This window comes from Oncorhynchus tshawytscha, linkage group LG29 (assembly GCF_018296145.1).
Source record: "Oncorhynchus tshawytscha isolate Ot180627B linkage group LG29, Otsh_v2.0, whole genome shotgun sequence".
Lineage (NCBI taxonomy): Eukaryota > Metazoa > Chordata > Actinopteri > Salmoniformes > Salmonidae > Oncorhynchus > Oncorhynchus tshawytscha.
This window is the reverse complement of record NC_056457.1, coordinates 9230484-9250291: the sequence shown is the minus strand read 5'-3', so window position 1 is coordinate 9250291 and position 19808 is coordinate 9230484. Positions and strand designations below refer to the sequence as shown.

Sequence of the window (19808 nt, the reverse complement as noted above, 5' to 3'; positions counted from 1 at the left end):
TCCATTGCTCCCTCACTCACCTCACGGAGCGCATCCCAAATGGCATCCTACTCCCTATATAGTGCACTGGACCCATAGGGCTCTGGTCAAAAGTAGTGCACCATGTATGGAATAGGGTGCCATTTTGGGATGCAACCATGTACTCATCTACCCTCGGGTCCATCATCCATCCATCTCCTCTATCCTCCATTCACCTTATCATCACCTCTCCTGTCAGGGTACCTCAGTGCAGCTCTCATGCCACCAGAGGCTGATAACATGTCAATCATATTATAGAGTCCCATTATAAAGATACTGTGGATGACTCCTTTGACTCGCTCTGTGGTTTGGTTTCGAGTTCAGATAGGGATTGGCTAGCTGGGAATACAACCTAGTGTGTGTGTGTGTATGAGAGTGCATGCGTTGGTACGTGCCTGCGTGTGTGTGTGACAGATATGAAAGCATCTGTTTATGCCGGTGCCAACTAAACAAGTGACACGAGGGAGCCATGTCAGACTGACCTTTCCAAGCAGGAAGCAGAAGGCTGTAATTCATATTCACAATTCATTGACATCTTCTGACGGTTTCAGACACACATTTACATACCGAGGGGGTCTGTTTCCAACAGGCAATATTACATTTAGTATCAAATCAATGAAATAACAAATTGATTCGTCACATGCTTCGTAAACAACAGGTGTGGACTAACAGTTAAATGCTTAGTTACGGGCCCTTCCCAACAGTACAGAGAGAAAGATAATAGAGAAATAATAGAAAAGTACTAAATGTAATAATAAAAGTAATAATACATAATGAGTCTTGTCTATATACACGGGGCACCAGTCTATATAGACCAGTATATTTAAAACTGTCACATAACAGTTTGGGAGACAATTTGGGAGACAATTACACGGTTTGTTCTGCTAATTAGGTGTGTGTTAGCTGTTTCCTGGCGGTCCTGCTGCCCAGTGTATCCAGGGTGTGAGCAGAATGCAGGGTCAGCAGGAGAGTCTAGTCTATGGCCAGGACACACTCTGCTTTCCAGTGGGCCACCACCTCCTGGGACACAGATACACAGCACAGCACATAGATCAGACATTCATTCAGAGAGACATTCAGACAGACAACAAAATAGACAGACAGATTAGCAGACATACAGACTCACTCGCTCACAATGTACAGCTCATAAAATGCTCATAAAACGTTTTTTGACAGTAACTCAATTGGACCTCTAGGTGTCAGTAATGAAGCTGTTTATCAAGCAACGTGTTTTCCTCAATTTAAATGACATTTGATCAAATATATAATCAAATACATATATAAATATATTTCATCAAATTTGATCAAATATATAAATATATGACTTATTATGGTTTCTCTAGTTATACAGTTGCTGTGCATGTCCGCACTGGCTGAGCAACTCAAACATCCTGTGGTTCCAAATGCAACAACATTTAACATATATTACTTGGCAATGGCAGAGCTGAGAACCTTAACCCCTATGATAATCTTATAGCATGGTATAAATCCTAATTTCGTACACTCAATACTTTTTATCATCTAAGTGCTGCTAAACACAAATTTGTGACCATAAACATTTGGTAAATAGATAGAGAAGCTGCCTATGCCAGGGTATTGAGCACTATTCAATTCCCAATCACTGTCCCTTCGCAAGCTTAGCGCTAGCTAAATGGCGGGCTGCTATCCTAAAAATTTGAAGATAAACTTGACACGGTAGAGTATTGAGCACTATTTAGTTTATCTCAGCTCCAATGCTGACAGATCTGACAGTGTCTGCATCCTAAATGGCACCATATTCCCTATGTAGTGCACTACTTTAGACCAGAGCCCTAATGCTACAGTAGGCCTATGCCCTGGTCAAAAATAGTTTACTATGTAGGGGAATGGGATGCCATTTGGGACTCAGGGGATGGCATTTAAAGGAGTGAATCCCATTGGCTGTCACTAAAATGAAGGATTCACGCTGAGTCACTGCTATTGGCCCAGACTCTGCCAAAGAAGTACATTAAAGACCGGAAATACGGCCGAATATGACCTGATGCCTGTTCTGATGCCTCAATATAGGAAAATACTGGTGCGCTATATAGGGAATAGGGTGCCATTTGGGACACAGACACATATTTATTAAGAAGGGAATATTCATGGACAGGAGAGATCAATCTTGTATATTAAAATAAGCTGCCGGCATAGAGAAATGAGGGAGCAGCACTTCAGCTGAACAACACATCTGAGAGACATGGATATGGGACTTATGTGTGGTGCTACTATCCCTCAGACTTTGTCCAGCTGCGATAGCCCACAACCATGATGAATCTCACTCCCATCCACGATGATGCACAGTGCTTTTGTTGTCCTGTGAGGTTAAGCAGCCACACCGACAAGCACCGCCCGCTGCTTCCATTGACTTTTAGTAAGCGGCGGCTAAAGTTAGCTCTTTCTTTCATTCCGTTTCTCTGATGCCAAGGTCGTCGATGGCTGGGAGGCAGACCTATGCTGTCAGAGGAGGAGAGAGCAGAGCAGGACATGAGAGAGGGCAGCTGTAGTGGTAGAGGGAGATGGCAAGCTCTGAATCTTAATGAGCCAGACTTCCAGGAAGAAGTCAACTCAATTTTAAGTTGAAGAGCTGGTGTGTGATGAGCTACCGGGTACAAAATGGCCACTGTGGCATCACCCAGGTGGGCTCTACAGATGGATAGAGGGTGAAGTGAGTCGACCAAACCACCTTGCAAAGCTGGGTTTGATTACAGCCTGTACTCTGTCCCAGGACTAATTGAGCCTGATGGAAAAATCCTTCCTTCCTTCCCTTTCACTCTCTTTATCTCCCTCTCATTTTCTCACTCTCGTTTTCCATTTCTCTTTCTCTTCAGTCCTGCGGTTACCATCAGGAGCTAGGTGTGGAAGAGTCCTTCAGTTGTGCTGCTGTAGCAACCACAATCTGAGAGACTTACCATCTGGTAATGTCTGAAAACAAGGGCGGGGTTGATTCATCCAGCTAACTGATGATAACGTTGCTATAAACTTCCCCCATCTCACGCCAGCTGGCTTAACGTAGTAAACATGGTAGGTGGAAATGACAGACTATTCATCAAGAACATCTAAGACAAACGGTTTTTTTTTATGTATTGGAAGAAAAGTCTATCCCCAAAGGTTACTAGGCGGTGGTGCTGGATTTTTGCCGTGCACTGTTTAGGCAACACACCTAGGCAGAGACGATTCATCTTTTCCAGTAACTGGGCGGAGGGAGAAAGGGAGAGCCAGGAACCTTCCTCTACTTTCCAGAGAGGAGAAGAAGAAACAGACCACCTGGAGGAGAACAAGCAGTTCTGATTACAGACACTAATTAGAGGTCTGAACCCTGGTAAGGGACACATGGTCTAATTCTCAAATGGCACACTATTACCTATATAGGCTAGTGCACTACTTTTGGCCAGGGCCTATAGGACTCTGATCAAAAGTAGTGCACTATATAGGGAATAGGGTGCCATTTAGGACGCACATTTGGTACTGAGGAGAAATTGGGAAAATGTGAACTGTGGGGAGGTTAGAATTGATATCCTTCTAACTTGCCGTCTTGCTCTCTCTCACTCTCTTTCATGTGCAAATCCTGGCCACATCTTAGCCTTGCAGTTAACTGTGGATCACTGAAATACAAAGACAGACAGCATTCTACACATCATCATCTTCAATGACTGAAAGAGAACCTTATGTCAACTGCTCTGCTAAAACAATATAGACCTCACAACCACACCAAGGTCTCTGAGCCACAGAACCTTTTCCTCTGCCAAGTCGTCGTCCCCCCAAAAAAAAAAAAAAAAAAAAAACGTTCTTGTACCACAGGTGCCAGGAACACATCATTTTTCATTCAAGGCTAAATCTCGGACTGGACATAAATGGAGAGCTGTAGGCCAGCGGAGGCTGGTTGGCAGGGTGGAGAGGAGTACGTATTGAATTTGGAAAGTCATAAATGGCAGTTTGAACACCACAGAGTTGGTAGTGTTTTAGAGAGGCAGACCCACTGGCCACAGACGTCAGTTCAAAGTAAATTCCACATTGGTTTAACGTCATTTCGTTGATTCAGCCAGTTTGTGCACAGTGGCGATAAATCACTTGGAGGTCTTAGTTGGAGAAAGAAAACGCACGTACTCACGCACACACACTTCTGTATAGAGCCTTCTCAGCAGGACTTAAACGTATCAAATTAACACCCCAATCAGACGAGTGACTTGCTCCTAACTACACAGGATCCAGGGGTTTGGACCCAGAATACAAAACCAAACAACAAACAAAGGATTATTTCAATCCTCTCAGTAGGAGGCTGTCTGAGAAGAGTCCAGACAGACAGAAACAGTGTGGAACATAAGCTATCCAAAGAATGACTTTCACCAGTAGGTTATTGTTACTGAATGCTCAAACTATTTCTGATGACATAAATACGCCCCACGGTACTAAGAGATATGTACTCCAAACTCCACTGGACTCCGGACATCGTTTGTGACAAAGGCTGTGTAGCCTATCTGGTTTCATCATTGTTTGACCTGTTCTTGCACATCTCGATGGTCACCTCGCAGTTTGGGTGACTAGCACCTGGAGGAAGGGTCAGAAACATTCAAACAATAAACTCCTCCACCTCTCACTCTTAGAAAAAGGGTTCTAAAAGGGTTATTCCGCTGTCCACATAGGAGAACCCTTTTTGGATAAAGGTAGTAGAACCTGATTGGCTTCCATGTCAAACCCTCTGTGAAAAGGGTTCTACCTGGAACCAAAAATGGTTCTTCAAATGGTTCTCCTATGGGGACAGTCGAAGAGCCCTTTTAAGGTTCTAGATAGCACCTTTTTTGTTTGTTGCTAAGAGTGTATAGGAGTGGCCCTAAACCAACAGAGATGGTTTATTCTCAGCTTGGGCTGTCTGAACTCTGGACATATTATTAACCCAGGAAGCAAACCTTTTCACACTCACAGAATATACAACCTTGATTATTTGAGTATGGTGGACTGGACACGCACGCTCAACGCACACACACACTTAGTGGCCCTTCTGCAAAGGGTGGATGGAGCTACTGACAGACAGATAGTGTACAGATGTGTCCCAAATGGCATCCTATTCTCTATTAAGTGCACTGCTTTTAACCAGGGTAACCAAGTAGTGCAATATATAGGGGAAAGGGTGCCATTTGGGACACATCCTATAAGTAATCCCAGCTGAAACCACATCAGTCCAGTACATGCTATATTTGAAACTTTTCAGTTTCCCCTTTGATCCTTTGATCCTTTGTCTTGTTTCTTTTACAAACTACACAAACTTTCCATGGTTTAGCTGGTGTGAGTGTGTTATTGATAGTGAAGCTATGTTGAACGTTGAATGCCTATTATGGCAGAGTAAATATGGCTTTGCTGTCATATTATTACAGCGAAGTCAATAGAAACACAGATGAGGTGAAAAACAGCCACTAGAGGGCGATAGCTATCCTTCCTCATACTGTGAATGATGAAATAACTGAGTAATGTGCAGTGTGAAGGTTTTGCATTTCCCCCACTAATGGTTAAGGTTAGGATTGAGGGAGGGGACGCTGATCCTAGATCTGTGCATAGTGGAAACCTCAGCTCGGAGCTGATAAAACGAGTACAAACAAAATAGACGGTATTATAAGTATAATGCTGTGTAATGTGTAATGGTCAATGTAGCATTACTGTGTGGCTCTGACCAGGAAGACTCCAGACCCATATGTAGCCTATAACTAGGACCTGGAGTTGTTCCTGATCAGGTCACATGGTTAAGAAAAACTTGTGAGCCAAAACAATATGGAAATGTCTCAGGAGTGGAGTGGGATGGGGCTCGACTCTGGAACGCAGAGGACCAAGAGAGCCCCTAGGGCGAGGGAGGCGAGGGGATGAGAGGTGACCCAAAGCCTGGTTTCCTGTTTACGGTCTTGCTCTGGTGACCTTCCCCTATACCCGGTGAATGATGTGGAGTCACCGACATATGGACTCCAGATCATTACAAAATACTTTCCCCCCTAATCATATTGAGCATGTACATTCCGTTCTGCTGCTGATGTTATAGCGAAATTGATTTCAAATGCATCCAGGCAAAATGTGGCAAAATGAATAGTCAGGTGTGTACTGAACAAAGAAGTGTGCTATTCCCAACAGACAAGACGATGACTCCATCAGCTTGAGAAACTTCAACTTGAGAATATGCATGGAATGGGAAAAGTACACACACACACACACACACACCATAAAAATTCCCCTGTGCTAGACAGATACTTTACAAGATTTTACAATTTAATGGGAGCATAAAAGTGTAACTATGTACATAAACAAACACACACCTGGTCACTGCCCGATCCTGAGGTTTTTCTTGGAAAGCCTGTTATCCCAGGGGAAACCTGGGGTTTCATGATGTGTGTGTGTGTGCGTGCATGCGTGCGTGCATGTGTGTGTGTGTGCATGCATGTGACACTTATATAAGTGATTAATATGATCAAGGTTAGAATAGAGCAGAGGGTGAGCCCTGGTGGCAAGTCCTAAACAAGTCCTGACATGCTCACACAGCATTAAAACAAAACATAAACAGAACGTCACCAGGGAGCAGGAGGAGTGTTTCGAAGCCTATTCTCATCTTCTCAAATAATCTTTGCCACGGGCAGAAAGCAATTAGCTCGTCACAACACCGCGATAAACAGAGCGTGTTGGTCTTTAACAGCCGAACTAAAACAAATCCCAGAGGTTCCAGTTAATACGATTTTTTTCTCTCTTTTCATCTCAGATTTTATAGCCATCCTGTGAAGAGAGGGGAGAACTTGGCCCACAGGCAATTAGCTCTCCTGTCAATAATGGGCAATAAAGAGAAATTTTCTATCACATAAAGAAAACATTCATTTATACGAAAGACCTTCAAATGTAAGGTGATAATTGTCATATAATTTATCGGCAATTATACCTCTAAAAATACCTTTGCGTGGTGTTGTGTCCCTGCTACACAGATGTCATAACATCTGGAGACTTGACACAACATCTGGAGACTTGACACATGTCAGTACTGAGGTCAAAATATCACTCTTCTCAATGATGGTGTATACACACGCACACCAGGAGAACACAGCCCTTTCGTACTGATTTCTTATCTAACACTGAAGGGTGAGCCTTTAGCTTACTCTCTCTCTCTCTCTCTCTCTCTCTCTCTCTCTCTCTCTCTCTCTCTCACACACACACACACACACACACACACAGAGGTGTTTCCAGACTCTGTTGGGTCATTGTAGGGAATAGAGGTGGAGCAATATAGTTAAAAAATGGGCTGAGACAAACTAAGAGTAGCACCATACTTGTTTAGAAATTGCCATACCACTGGATGTCTCCTCTGTCAACATTTCTACATCTCCCACATCCACACGAAGACACCAAGGGTAAGACTCAATTGGCTCCTCTGTTGACAGTTTCATTGTCAAAATTGAAAGTTGAAACAAAACATTTCAAATTGAATTACTTGAAAGTTGTTCAAAGTATTTATAGCCTATGTCATGACAAAAATAATCCTACTTCTGTTTCCTTGTTCCCTCAATTGCCTAGCTTTTACGGTTTAGGTTTCTAGTGAGGGGAGTGACATTTCTAGAAAGACAATGACTCATGCGTTCAGTAGTTAAATTGTCTGAACAGTGATTGTAAGGACTTTTGAAGTTCAAAGTCCTCTGTGTTTACGATTTAGCCTCAACCTGATAATAATTATGCTGAAGTAATAATGATTAACATACTGTATATACTATATGAAGTGACAAGACATAATGCACATTGCACATCATGTCAGTACAATTTTCTCAGCTTCTCTGTCTACTATCTTCTCTGAAAAATTGGCATATTCAGTCTGGCAGAACATCTGCACTTTTTGATGGGTTTCTCATCATTTATATCTCAGGACCAATATCTCGTAGTTAACGGGAGACGGAATATGAATATGTGTTTTTGGCCTTAAATCACTGACAGAGATCTCACTCAGTAGAACAGCTGGGGAAACTTCAGCTGAATATTGGAGATATTGGAGATATTTGGACATGTGACAAGATGTTTTGTAGGAACACCGACAGCTTCTCGTCTCCGTCTCTCGCTAGCAGCACGTCGTTGGATAACGTCATAGACCTGGAAGCTATCCTAAAAACCTATCGTACGTTATTGAACTGAGGCGGCAAAGACAGAGAAGCCTCAGCTGTAGTAATTATCTGTAGAACGTTAAAGCGCCCGTCAATAGCAAACACATGTGATACACACCTTCTCTTAGAAAAAAATGTTGGGCTTTTTGCCCAGTTAACAGAGAATCATTCACGGATCCACACAAGTGACGATCATTTGAGGTCATACACTTACCTCACATTGAACCCAAACAGAGTTTCTGGTATTTCCTGGCAGCGTCAGCACAATGAGTCAGTCTGAATAGGGAACAGCAGGGTCATGATGGAGTTGTCTCTCTGGGCATGTCCTTACACACTGTGATAATACACAAATGCACACATGCACCCACACACAGGTGTATGGATCTAATCTTCAGAGCTCTACCGTCACACTATCTACATATTTACATCTGCAGTAAGGGAATGAAAATACCTTGATAAGCGTCTCGGAAAATCTATTCAAACTTCTCAAGACTATCAATCAATCAAATGTATTTATAAAGCCCTTTTACATCAGCCAATGTCAAAGTGCCTTACAGAAACCCAGCCTAAAACCCCAAACAGCAAGCAATGCAGATGTAGAAGCACGGTGGCTAAGAAAAACTCCCTAGAAAGGGAGGAACCTAGGAAGAAACCTAGAGAGGAACCAGGCTCTGAGGGGTGGCCAATCCTCTTCTGGCTGTGCTGAGTTGAGATCAGAGGTGGAAAAAGTACTCAATTGTCATACTTGAGTAAAAGTAAAGATACCTTAATATAAAATGACTGAAGTAAAAGTGAAAGTAACCCAGTAAAATACTAGAGTAAAAGTCTAAAAGTGTCAGATTTGACTTAAGTACTTAAGTACAGTGGTGGAAAAGTACTCATTTGTCATACATAAAGATAAATGCTATACATCAAACTCCTTATATTCAGAAAACCAGATGGCACAATTTCCTTTTTTATTACTTTTTTTGACAGCCAGGGGCACGCTCCAACACTCAGACGTAATTTAGAAAGGAAGCATTTATATTTAGTGAGTCCACCAGATCAGAGGCAGTAAAGATGACCAGGGATGTTCTCTTGATACGTGTGTGAATTGGACCCTTTTCCTGTCCTGCTAAGCATTCAAATTGTAACTAGTACTTTTGGGTGTCTGTGAAAACGTATGGAGTAAAAAGTTCATACTTTTCTTTAGGAATGTGGTGAAGTAAAAGTAAAAGTAGTCAAAAATATAAATAGTAAAGTAATGAACAGATACCCCAAAGTACTACTTAAGTAGTACTTTAAACTATTTTTTACTTAAGTACTTTAAACCACTGGTTGAGATATGACTGCACAGAACATTGTGGGGCAGTGTCCCAGACACAGATTAAGCCTAGTCCTGAACTAAAAAAGAATGGACGATGGAGAACCTCAATTGAATGTTTTTATTTGTCCAGGGCTAGGCTCAATCTGTGTCTGGGAAAGAGTTTTCAGGGTTAGTCACTTTCTCCAGAGGGAAAGGAAAATTGTTCTGTTGGGCGTACTGGTGTCCAAGCAGTTCCAACTGATAGGTTTTGTGAGAGAAATCAAGTGAGATATTCCTAACAAGGAGTTTATTGTTCACAGTAGAGCTGGCTGATATGAACAAAAATCCATATGGCGATAAACTGCCTGAATTGATGCGGTAACGATAGAAGTTTATAACATTAATGTGCCCCACGGTCTTTTATTTATTATCCTTTAAACTACTACTAGTATTTTGATGGTTGTAGCCATCAATTGTCCCATTAACAATTCACCCATATTAGCGAACTTATTTAATTTCATACTTCACATTTCTCTAGTATAGACTACTTATCATAATGAACGATATCGGCAAAATGTGATCCGCATGGTCGGTGTCATTAATGTTCGGTTATCGCTTCAGCTCTAGTTCACACGCACGTAACGGTATGCATATACGCACACACCCACTCCTCACCCTGTCAAGCATTAGGCTACAAAATTCTCCACACAACATCCGAACAACCCCTACGGGTCAGAAAGAGGGACTTAAAGCAGTGAGGAGGAGGGGGGGGTAACAGGAACAGATAGTTGTTGACAACTTGGATCGTCATGCTGTTATTGGCTGTAAGGGCATTACAGCTTTCAGATGGATGGCCATTCTCTAGTTCATATTATTTGGGAACAGCATGGTCCTTAAGGGGTTGTCTGTCTGGGCACATCCTCACACACTGATCTGTGATAACACACCACACACACACATGCGCCCACACACACACACAATAGCACAGGCACTGGTGTATGGATCTAATCTTCAGAGCTCTACTGTCACGCTATCTACATCTGCAGTAAGGGAATGCAAACACCTTGAGAAATCTCTCTCTGGCTTCTACTAGAGCAATACCAAACATCTGGCCCATCCACACCATCAGACTGATAAGTACTGCGCTTACACACTGGTTCAAAGACAGAATAGATTTTCAGAGACGAGCTAACGTCTCAAGACTAAACAGATATGAATGTACAGAACATTGTGGGGCAGTTTCCCAGACACAGATTAAGCCTAGTCCGGAACTAAAAAAAGAATGGACGATGGAGAACCTCAATCCAGGGCTAGGCTCAATCTGTGTCTGGGAAACTGCCCAGAGTGTTTAAAGAAAGATGAATCTGATTTTTCAGGGATAGTCACCTTTTCCAGAGGGAAAGGAATATTGTTGTGTTGGGCGTACCGGTGTGCAAGCAGTTCCAACTGAAAGATTTTGTGCGAGAAATCAAGTGATATATTCCTAACGAGAGGGAGCTTATTGTTCACAGTAGAGCTGGCTGATATGGACAAAAATCCATATTGCGATACATTTCCTGAATTGATGCGATAACGATGAATAGAAGTTTGTAACATTAATGTGCCCCACAGTCTTTCATATTATACCGAGTGGCGCAGCGGTTTAAGGCACTGCATCTCAGTGATAGAGGCGTCACTACAAACCCTGGTATGATTCCAGGCTGTATCACAACTGGCTGTGATTGGGAGTCCCATAGGGCGGCGCACAAGTTGTTAGGGTTTGGGCAGGGCAGGGTGTCATTGTAAATAAGAATTTGTTCTTAACTGACTTGCCTAGTTAAAAAAATTAACTAGGCAAGTCAGTTAAGAAACCATTCTTATTTACAATGACAGCCTACCAGGGAACAGTGGTTTAACTTCATGTTCAGGGGTAGAACAACAGAATTTTACCTTGTCAGCTCAGGGATTCGATCCAGCAACATTTCAGTTACTGGCCCAATGCTCTAACCACTAGGCTACCTGGTCAAGGGTTTTTCTATATTTTGACTATTTTCTACATTGTAGAATAATAGTGAAGACATCAAAACTATGAACTAACACATTATGGAATCATGTAGTTACCAAAAAAGTGTTAAACAAATCAAAATATATTTTATATTTGAGATTCTTCAAATAACTACCCTTTGCCTTGATGACAGCTTTGCACTCTTGGCATTCTCTCAACCAGCTTCACCTGGAATGCTTTTCCAACAGTCTTGAAGGAGTTCCCACATATGCTTTCCGTCACTCTGCAGTCCGACTCATCCCAAACTATCTCAATTTGAAAATAGTAAATAGTAAAAATAAAGAAAAACCCTTGAATGAGTAGGTGTTCTAAAACTTTTGACCAGTAGTGTATATATATATATTTTTTTTTTTAATTGCCCATTAACAAATCACCCATATTTAATTTCAAACTTCACATTTCTCTACAATAGGCTACTTATCATAATGAACCATATCAGCAAAATGCCTGCGATAAGTCATCGGTATGGTCGGTGTCTCTTCAGCTCTATTTCACACGGACGTAACGGTATGCATATACGCTCACACCCACTCCTCACCCTGTCAAGCATTAGCTGCAAAATCTACACACAACATCCAAACAACCCCTACGGGTCAGAAAGAGGGACTTAAAGCAGTGAGGAGGGGGGGATAACAGGAACAGATAGTTGTTGACAACTTGGATCGTCATGCTGTTATTGGCTGTAAGGGCATTACAGCTTTCAGATGGATGGCCATTCTCTCGTTCTCTCCTAATAGACGCGTTCTGATAAAATACATATTTGATATTATTTTATACATTCTGTCCAAATTATGTGAAAGAGAAAAATAATTTCATCCAACAAGTCCTGTCTAGAACAGAAAAAAAAGTGATCTCGTCAACGGATCTCGTTTAAGTTAACACAATGCAGCAGCAGAGACTAAACTGACTTGACGTCATTCGTAACATACCATGTCCCTTTATTCCCTTACTTCTCAGAGAACAGAGAGGATGGAGATGGATGAAGAGGACTACAACTACGACTTTGGGAACTCCAGCTCCAACGACAGTGACGACTACGACGACTACCACTCGGTGTGCGACAAAGCGGAGGTGCGTTCCTTCGGCCGTCTCTTCCTGCCCGTGGTCTATGGCTTGGCCCTGGTGGTGGGCGTGGCGGGCAACGCCCTAGTCGTGGTGGTGTACGCATCGCCGCGGCGACTGCGGACGCTGACGGACGTGTGCATCCTGAATCTCGCTGTGGCTGATTTACTCCTCCTCTTCACGCTGCCCTTCTGGGTGGCTGATGCCGTGCACGGCTGGCAGATCGGCGTGGCCGCCTGCAAGCTCACCTCCTTCCTCTACACCACCAACTTCAGCTGCGGTATGCTGCTGCTAGCCTGTATTAGTGTGGACCGATATCGGGCACTGGCACACAATGCTGGAGGCCGGGCTGGGAGTGGCCCACGGGCCAGGAGACAATGGATATTAGTGTGTGTCGTTGTGTGGACCACAGCTATTTGCTTGGGCCTGCCTGACATGGTGTTCTTCACGGTGAAGACCACATCCCACAGACTGGCTTGCACAGCCATCTACCCCAGCAGCATGGCCCGACCGGCCAAGGCTGCCTTGGAGCTGCTGGAGGTGCTGCTGAGCTTCCTGCTGCCTTTCCTGGTAATGGTGGTGTGTTACTGCTTGGTGGGCCGGGCGCTGGTTAGGGTCGGAGCCGGGGTGCGCAGGGAGAAGAGGTGGCGGGCCCTGCGGGTGCTGCTGGCCGTGGTGGGGGTGTTCCTGTTCACCCAGCTGCCCTACAACCTGGTGAAGCTGTGGCGGACGCTGGACGTCATCTACGGCCTGGTGACCGACTGTGACCTCAGTAAAGGTCTGGACCAGGCTCTCCAGGTGACGGAGAGCCTGGCGCTCACACACTGCTGCATCAACCCAATGCTCTACACCTTCATAGGCTCCTCCTTCAGAGGGTACGTCCTCAGGGTCGCCAAGAGCCTAGGACAGCGCCTCGGGGGGAGAATGCGCGGTGGTCGCCATGGCAATGAGGAGCCTGCTGTGGAGATCTCGCTCAATACACACAATTCCGGCGGGCACACACACTCACACTCTGTTTCGGAGGACGAGGACACCAGCACCTTCACCATCTAACATGTCTAAAAACTCAGAAGTCTTATCATGGTAACCAAAAAGGGCTAATGCACAAACACTTCTACTGGATTTTCTAGGGGCAATCTGAGATTCAATCAGCAACAAAGCAGTCCATCAAGCGTATATTTTGGGATTCTGATTGGGTAACACAGTTGAACTAAGCTCATGAGGCATTTATAAGTTAGATTCTTCATGAATAATTGGCTATCATCAAGTTTCAAGGTCCAAAAAGGAATGTGTACCAATCACAGATCGCCCCTTAAGCAGTTGCTCTATACCAGTATTACTAGAAGACTGTGCTATACATAAGTAACTGTTAAGTTAACTTGATATCTAGATGAATGTGTGTATTTGTATCGTTTAGTAATGTATTATTTAGTATCTAGTCAATCTTTAGTATTGCGTAAGCTTTTGTAAATAAAACAAGTTGTTTTTATGTAAAAACCCCCCTATTATTTCCCTGTATATGACATCCATCTGAAATAAATCTCAAAATCAGAAGGAATGGCTCTCTCAAGCTCATGTTCTTACATCTCTCATCACATCCTATTCAATCTCACACTGCACATGGCGCCTACAGATCAGAAGCATCTGATTCCAATGTTTTCTGTGGCTTTGAGAGAGAAGAAAGCAGGCAGCCTGATTGAGCAGCGGGTTGCCAGAGAGCTCCACAAAACAAAGAGTGAGAAGTCGAGAGGGAGAGGAGAGAGAGGGCTTCCATCCGGCCATCACACAGGCAGGAAGACACTACAGGCAGGAAGACACTGCACAACCAGCGGGGTTCTGTTTTGAGCTTGCATCCCAAATGGAACCCTACTCCCTACATAGTGCACTACTTTCTTTTACCAGAGCCCTATGGGGTGCCATTTGGGGACGCATCCCCATGAAGGGGATTCCAGCATTTAAATGACTCTGCCTGTCCTCTCATGTTCCCTCCGTTTAAATAAGCTGGACTTAAAAAGTGCAACAGGGGTTTGATGTTGAGTGCAATCCATTGAACAGTGGTGAACCATTTCAGCATGGCCATTTATCCTCTTCCTTTAAAACTCATCTTCAAAGGGAACTTTTATCTTAAACTCTTTGAAATCGATCGTACACGTCACATCGCATTGAAGTCCTTTGACAAAATGGCGAATATAAAACGAAATTAAACTAGCTAAATGTATTCCATGAATAACAAAATCGGGCCCCCAAAAGCATAGTGAGATGCATTGTGTGGTGGAGAGAGTTAAACAGTGTCTCAATGAAAAGCTTTTTCCACAGGAATGAGTCACTCAGAGGATCGTCTTAAAGTGGAAAAAATTCCCCAGAATTGGAGCCACCATAGATAGGCCATAGATCATAAAAGTCCTAGCTAATGTCCTCAGTGTTTACCTCCTATTCTCTTACAGAACCTTTTAGTCATATCCTCCCCTCTGTAATGACTGGGTCTGTGCCCCAAATGGCACCCTATTCCCTATATAGTGCACTACTTTTAACCATGGCCCTGGTCAAAGGTAGTGCACTATATAAGGAATAGGGGTGCCATTTGGGATGCACAGATGTTGGGATTGGTGGGTAAACACATCAGTTAAGTGTGTGGTTGGTTGTGGAGGGATAAACTCAGGACAAGAGAGTGAATCACAGTCTCTTCACACAGCAATAACCTCAACTCCTCCGCTGTCTCCCAAATCACTTAGAATGACTGATTGGTTGCTGAGGGGAATGGGAAGTGAATGGTGCATCAGTGTAATCCGCTTCAGACTTCAAATGTGAGGCACAAGACGAGGCTACACATTAGGGTCTTTAACCTGAAAGCTGGCTAGAGACTAGATGATTTTTTGGCCTGTCTGCGGGCTCCCAACGAGCACTTTTTTACAACAATGCCGAAGTTCAGCCTGATTATCGAATCACTCTACCGAGGTAGTGTCGTTAGGTGTAAGCCTCATACCGAGAACCAGCTCGGTGCAATTTGGCTTGACTGACTAGTTAAATGTGATAGGTTCTCCGATATTCAGATAAAACGATTAAGGGTGTGTCAGGTGAGCAAGACTACACCCTAAACCGTCAAGTGTGCGGTTAGAGCTACACCTGTGCGTAGGTAAAACAGACTTATCTATAAATGTATCTATCTATACTATACGTATCTTTTTTGTTTATTCCACACTAAGATCAACTTCTCCTTTGACTTTCTCTCTTTCCTCATCCATCTCTCCGTCCTTCGCTGTTCTACTCTTTCCCACTCTCTGTCGTTACTGCTTTCTACTTTGCTATCTACTGTCATTTTTCCCTACTCTATCCATCTTATGGAGAGGCCTAAAAGTACAATACAAGCCAGGATAAGAGCACAACAGTTGAGCTATAAAGCAAAACCAGGCTGTTGAGCGGCATTAAAGTATCATTTCCTACGCAGAGCTTCCAAATGGCAAAGAGCTCAACCAATTCCATAGCATCTTGCTAATGAGCGAGAGGGAAACGACAAAAAACAGCCATTCAGCACCACGTAGTCGTCATTCGTGATATCACATCAAAGGACCTATGTTTCAATAAACACAGTTCCGCCCTGGATTTGAATACATGCCCAGGCTTACGTGGAGTCGGGAGCCCAGACGGTGTACATCTCAGATAAAGTCTGCTCCCAAAGTCATCCAGATAGAGTATTGTGATGATGGAAAACGTGTGTGTGTGTGTGTGTGGTCACCGTAGTCTCCAGATAAGAGGTTCACCAGGGGTCTGGGAGTAAATTACCCCACCCCTGGGACTGTGTTATGGCTAAAAGCTCCATCGCCGCACACACACACACACACACACAATTCTAATGACACTGTGGCTGTCATGATACACAAGAGAAAAAACAACCATCTCATGTGGGAACATCCTTTCGATCACTCAAATCAAAAACAGCAGAGAAACCGAGGACTGCCCCCCCCCCCATCTTCTATGCAAGTGGGAGGAATATAAATGCAGGGATTATCTGTAAATGGTAGGCCTCTATCTGGACATTATTATGATGCAAATGTAACATTGAATCATGTCACAGAAACAAGTGGTCACACACTCTATACTGCATATGCTCCTAATAATTGAATGGGTAAAAAAGAAAGTCACTATTCTGTTAGTCAGCACCTCTCCCATTATTTTGGCTGCCATGGCTAGGAGAAGAGATCTCAATGACTTGGAAAGAGGGGTCTCAAAGGAGCAGAGCGGATTTAAAGGGTGTGTGTGTGCGTCTCAGTCACCAGATCTCAACCCAATTGAACACTTATGAGAGATTCTGGAATGGCGCCTGAGACAGCGTTGTCCTCCCCAATCAACAAAACACCAAATTATGGAATTTCTTGTGGAAGAATCCCTACAATAGAGTTCCAGACACTTGTAGAATCGGTGCCTTCTGAAAGTATTCACACCCCTTTACTTTCCCCCCACATTTTGTTGTGTTAAAAAATTGGGATTAAAATGGATTTAATCGTCTTCTTTTTTTTCAACAATCGACACAAAATTAAACATTGATGAAAAATAAAACAGGATAATAGGTTATTGTCCTGCTGAATGGTGAAAATGTCTCCCAGTGTCTTTTGGAAAACAGAATGAACCAAGTTTTCCTCTAGGATTTTGCTTGTGCTTAACTCTATTCTGTTCATTTCTATCAACAACAAAAAAAACTCCTTAGTCCTTGCTGATGACAAGCATACCCATTACATGATGCAGCCGCGACCATCCTTGAAAATACAGTGCATTCGGAAAGTATTGAGACCTCTTCCCTTTTTCCAAATTTTGTTACGTTACAGCCTTATTCAAAAATGTATTAAATAAAAACAAATCCTCATCAATCTACACACAATACTCCATAAAAACAGAAATACCTTATTTACATAAGTATTCAGAACCTTTGCTATGAGAATTGAAATTGAGCTCAGGTACATTCTGTTTCCATTGATCATTCTTGAGATGTTTCTACAACTTGATTGGAGTCCACCTGTGGTAAATTCAATTGATTGGACATTATTTGGAAAAGGCACACACACACACACACACACACACACCTGTCTCCATAAAATTCCACAGTTGACAGCACATCTCAGTGCAAAAACCAAGCCATGAGGTCGAAGGAATTGTTTGTAGAGGTTTGAGACAGGATTGTGTCGAGGCACAGATCTGGGGAAGGGTACTAAAACATTTCTGCAGCATTGAAGGTCCCCAAGAACACAGTGGCCTCTATCATTCTTAAATGGAAGAAGTTTGGAACCACCAAGACTCTTTCTAGAGCTAGCCGCCCGGCCAAACAGAGCAATCGGAGGAGAAGGGCCTTGCTCAGGGAGGTGACCAAGAACCCGATAGTTACTCTGACAGAGCTCTGGAGTTCCTCTGTGAAGATGGGAGTTTTTTATATTTTTTATTTTTAATACATTGGCAAAAATGTCCAGAAACCTGTTTTTACCTTGTCATTATGGGGTATTGTGTGTAGATTGATGAGGAAAAAACTATTTAATCCATTTTAGAATAAGGCTGTAACATAACAACATTTTTGAAAAAGTCAAGGGGTCTGAATACTTTCCGAAAGCCCTGTATGAAGAATGGCACTCAGTGATGTGTTGTGTTGGATTTGCCCCAAACATAATGCTTTGTATTCAGGACAAGTTCATTTCTTTGCCACATTTTTTGCAGAATTACTTTAGTGCCTTATTGCAAACCGTCTTTTCACTCTGTCATTTAGGTTAGTATTGTGGACTACAATGTTGTTGATCCATCCTCAGTTTTCTCCTACGACAACCATTAAACTCTGTAAATGTTTCAAAATCACCATTGGCCTCATGGTGAAACCCCTTAGCGGTTTCCTTCCTGTCCGGCAATTAAGTCGGGAAGGACGCCTGTATCTTTGTTGTGACTGGGTGTATTGGTACACCATCCAAAGCATAATTAATAACTTCACCATGCTCAAAGGGATATTCAGTGTCTGCTTTTTTATTTTGACCCATCTACCAATAGGTGCCCTTTGTGAGGCAATGGAAAACTCTATGGTCTTTATGGAATCTGTGCTTGAAATTCACTCCACAACTGAGGGACCTTACAGATCATGTTAAAAAATCATGTTAACTACCGTTATCGCACACAGAGTGAGTCAATGCAACTTATTATGTGACTTGTTGAGCAGCTTTTTATTCCTGAACGTATTTAAGCTTGCCATAACAAAGGGGTTGATTACTTATTGACTCAAGACGAGTGACAGTTGGTTATGTTTAAGATAAGGGAGGACAATCTTTTTTTATGAGCATGGCCATATTTCTATTACAGCACATTATTGGATGACTGTCATTCATATTCCATTCACCCAGCTCAATGAAACATCAATGGGTTTGGGCTACTACATGACACTCACATTTTCCCTATACCCATCATGAGGTTGCTACAACCTAGCCACTAAATGAAAGTTAACAAAGTTGGTGCACAGGTCGAGAGTAAAATTTCAGTAATCAAGATGACAGACAGTGACACATTTAATAGAGCCTTGCACAGTCTTGCCTGCATCTAGCTGATCTAGGGTGTATTCATTAGACCAACAGTTGCAAACAAGAGTTTCTATTGGACAAATTCAGGTATGTTTAACCCCGTTTCATTCCGTTTGCTTCCATTTAAGAAACCTTTTTTCAACAGAATAGGCAGAATGAATACACCCATGAATACACGCACACAGTTCACTTTCATAGCAGCCACATATAAACAGTATGAACATTTTGCTTGCTGTGTAATTCCTTCTTGCATCTATGCGCTCTCCTCCTCTCACCTTTGTGGACTTCAGTGCACAACACACATCTGTCTGTGACCAGGTGAAAAAACCTTTCTAAGCCAAACCTTCATATCATAACCACAAACCGCTATGCACAGCCTACATCAGGGTTCCCCATCTGCCAGCATGCGGGCTGAATTTGGCCCGCGGGTAGTTTTATTTGTCCCCCCAAATTCTGATCATTTTCATTGTTGGTCATAAAAGACTGTAAATACACCATGAAATCAGCTCCAAGTGATTTTAATTTTCCCACACTAACACGTGATTGTATAGAAATGTAAGCAATATTATGTTTAGGTCAAATATTATATCTACAGCTGAAGTCGGAAGTTTACATACACCTTAGCCAAATACATTTAAACCCAGTTTTTCCACAATTCCTGACATTTAATCCTCATAAAAATTCCCTGTCTTAGGTCAATTAGGATCACCACTTTATTTTAAGAATGTGAA

General features: G+C 42.8%; 2 protein-coding genes across 5 annotated transcripts in view; one reads left to right on the top strand and one right to left on the bottom strand.

The window, feature by feature from the left end:
- Positions 1–490: 490 nt before the first annotated feature.
- Positions 491–19808, bottom strand: part of acad11 (acyl-CoA dehydrogenase family, member 11) — a 37409-nt gene continuing 18091 nt past the window's right edge. For 2 of the 4 annotated variants that reach the window (XM_024393073.2, XM_024393075.2), the window contains exons 3-4: positions 3200–3303; positions 491–2493 (exon numbers count right to left, since the gene is read on the bottom strand). In XM_024393073.2, coding sequence (XP_024248841.1) covers positions 2265–2493; positions 3200–3303 — 333 coding nt within the window. In that variant the 3' untranslated portion in view covers positions 491–2264. The remainder of the gene's footprint in view (positions 2494–3199; positions 3304–19808) is intronic. The other 2 variants (XM_042308724.1, XM_024393074.2) reach the window with 2 other exon arrangements.
- Positions 7227–14096, top strand: ackr4b (atypical chemokine receptor 4b). The gene is made up of 2 exons (XM_024393071.2): positions 7227–7409; positions 12434–14096. Exon 2 carries the CDS (start codon positions 12446–12448, stop codon positions 13589–13591), a length of 1146 nt encoding a protein of 381 aa, XP_024248839.1. The 5' UTR covers positions 7227–7409; positions 12434–12445; the 3' UTR covers positions 13592–14096.

Coding starts and splice junctions, on each gene's coding strand:
- ackr4b (XM_024393071.2), top strand. CDS start 12,446: ATGGAGATGGATGAAGAGGACTACAACTACGACTTTGGGAACTCCAGC.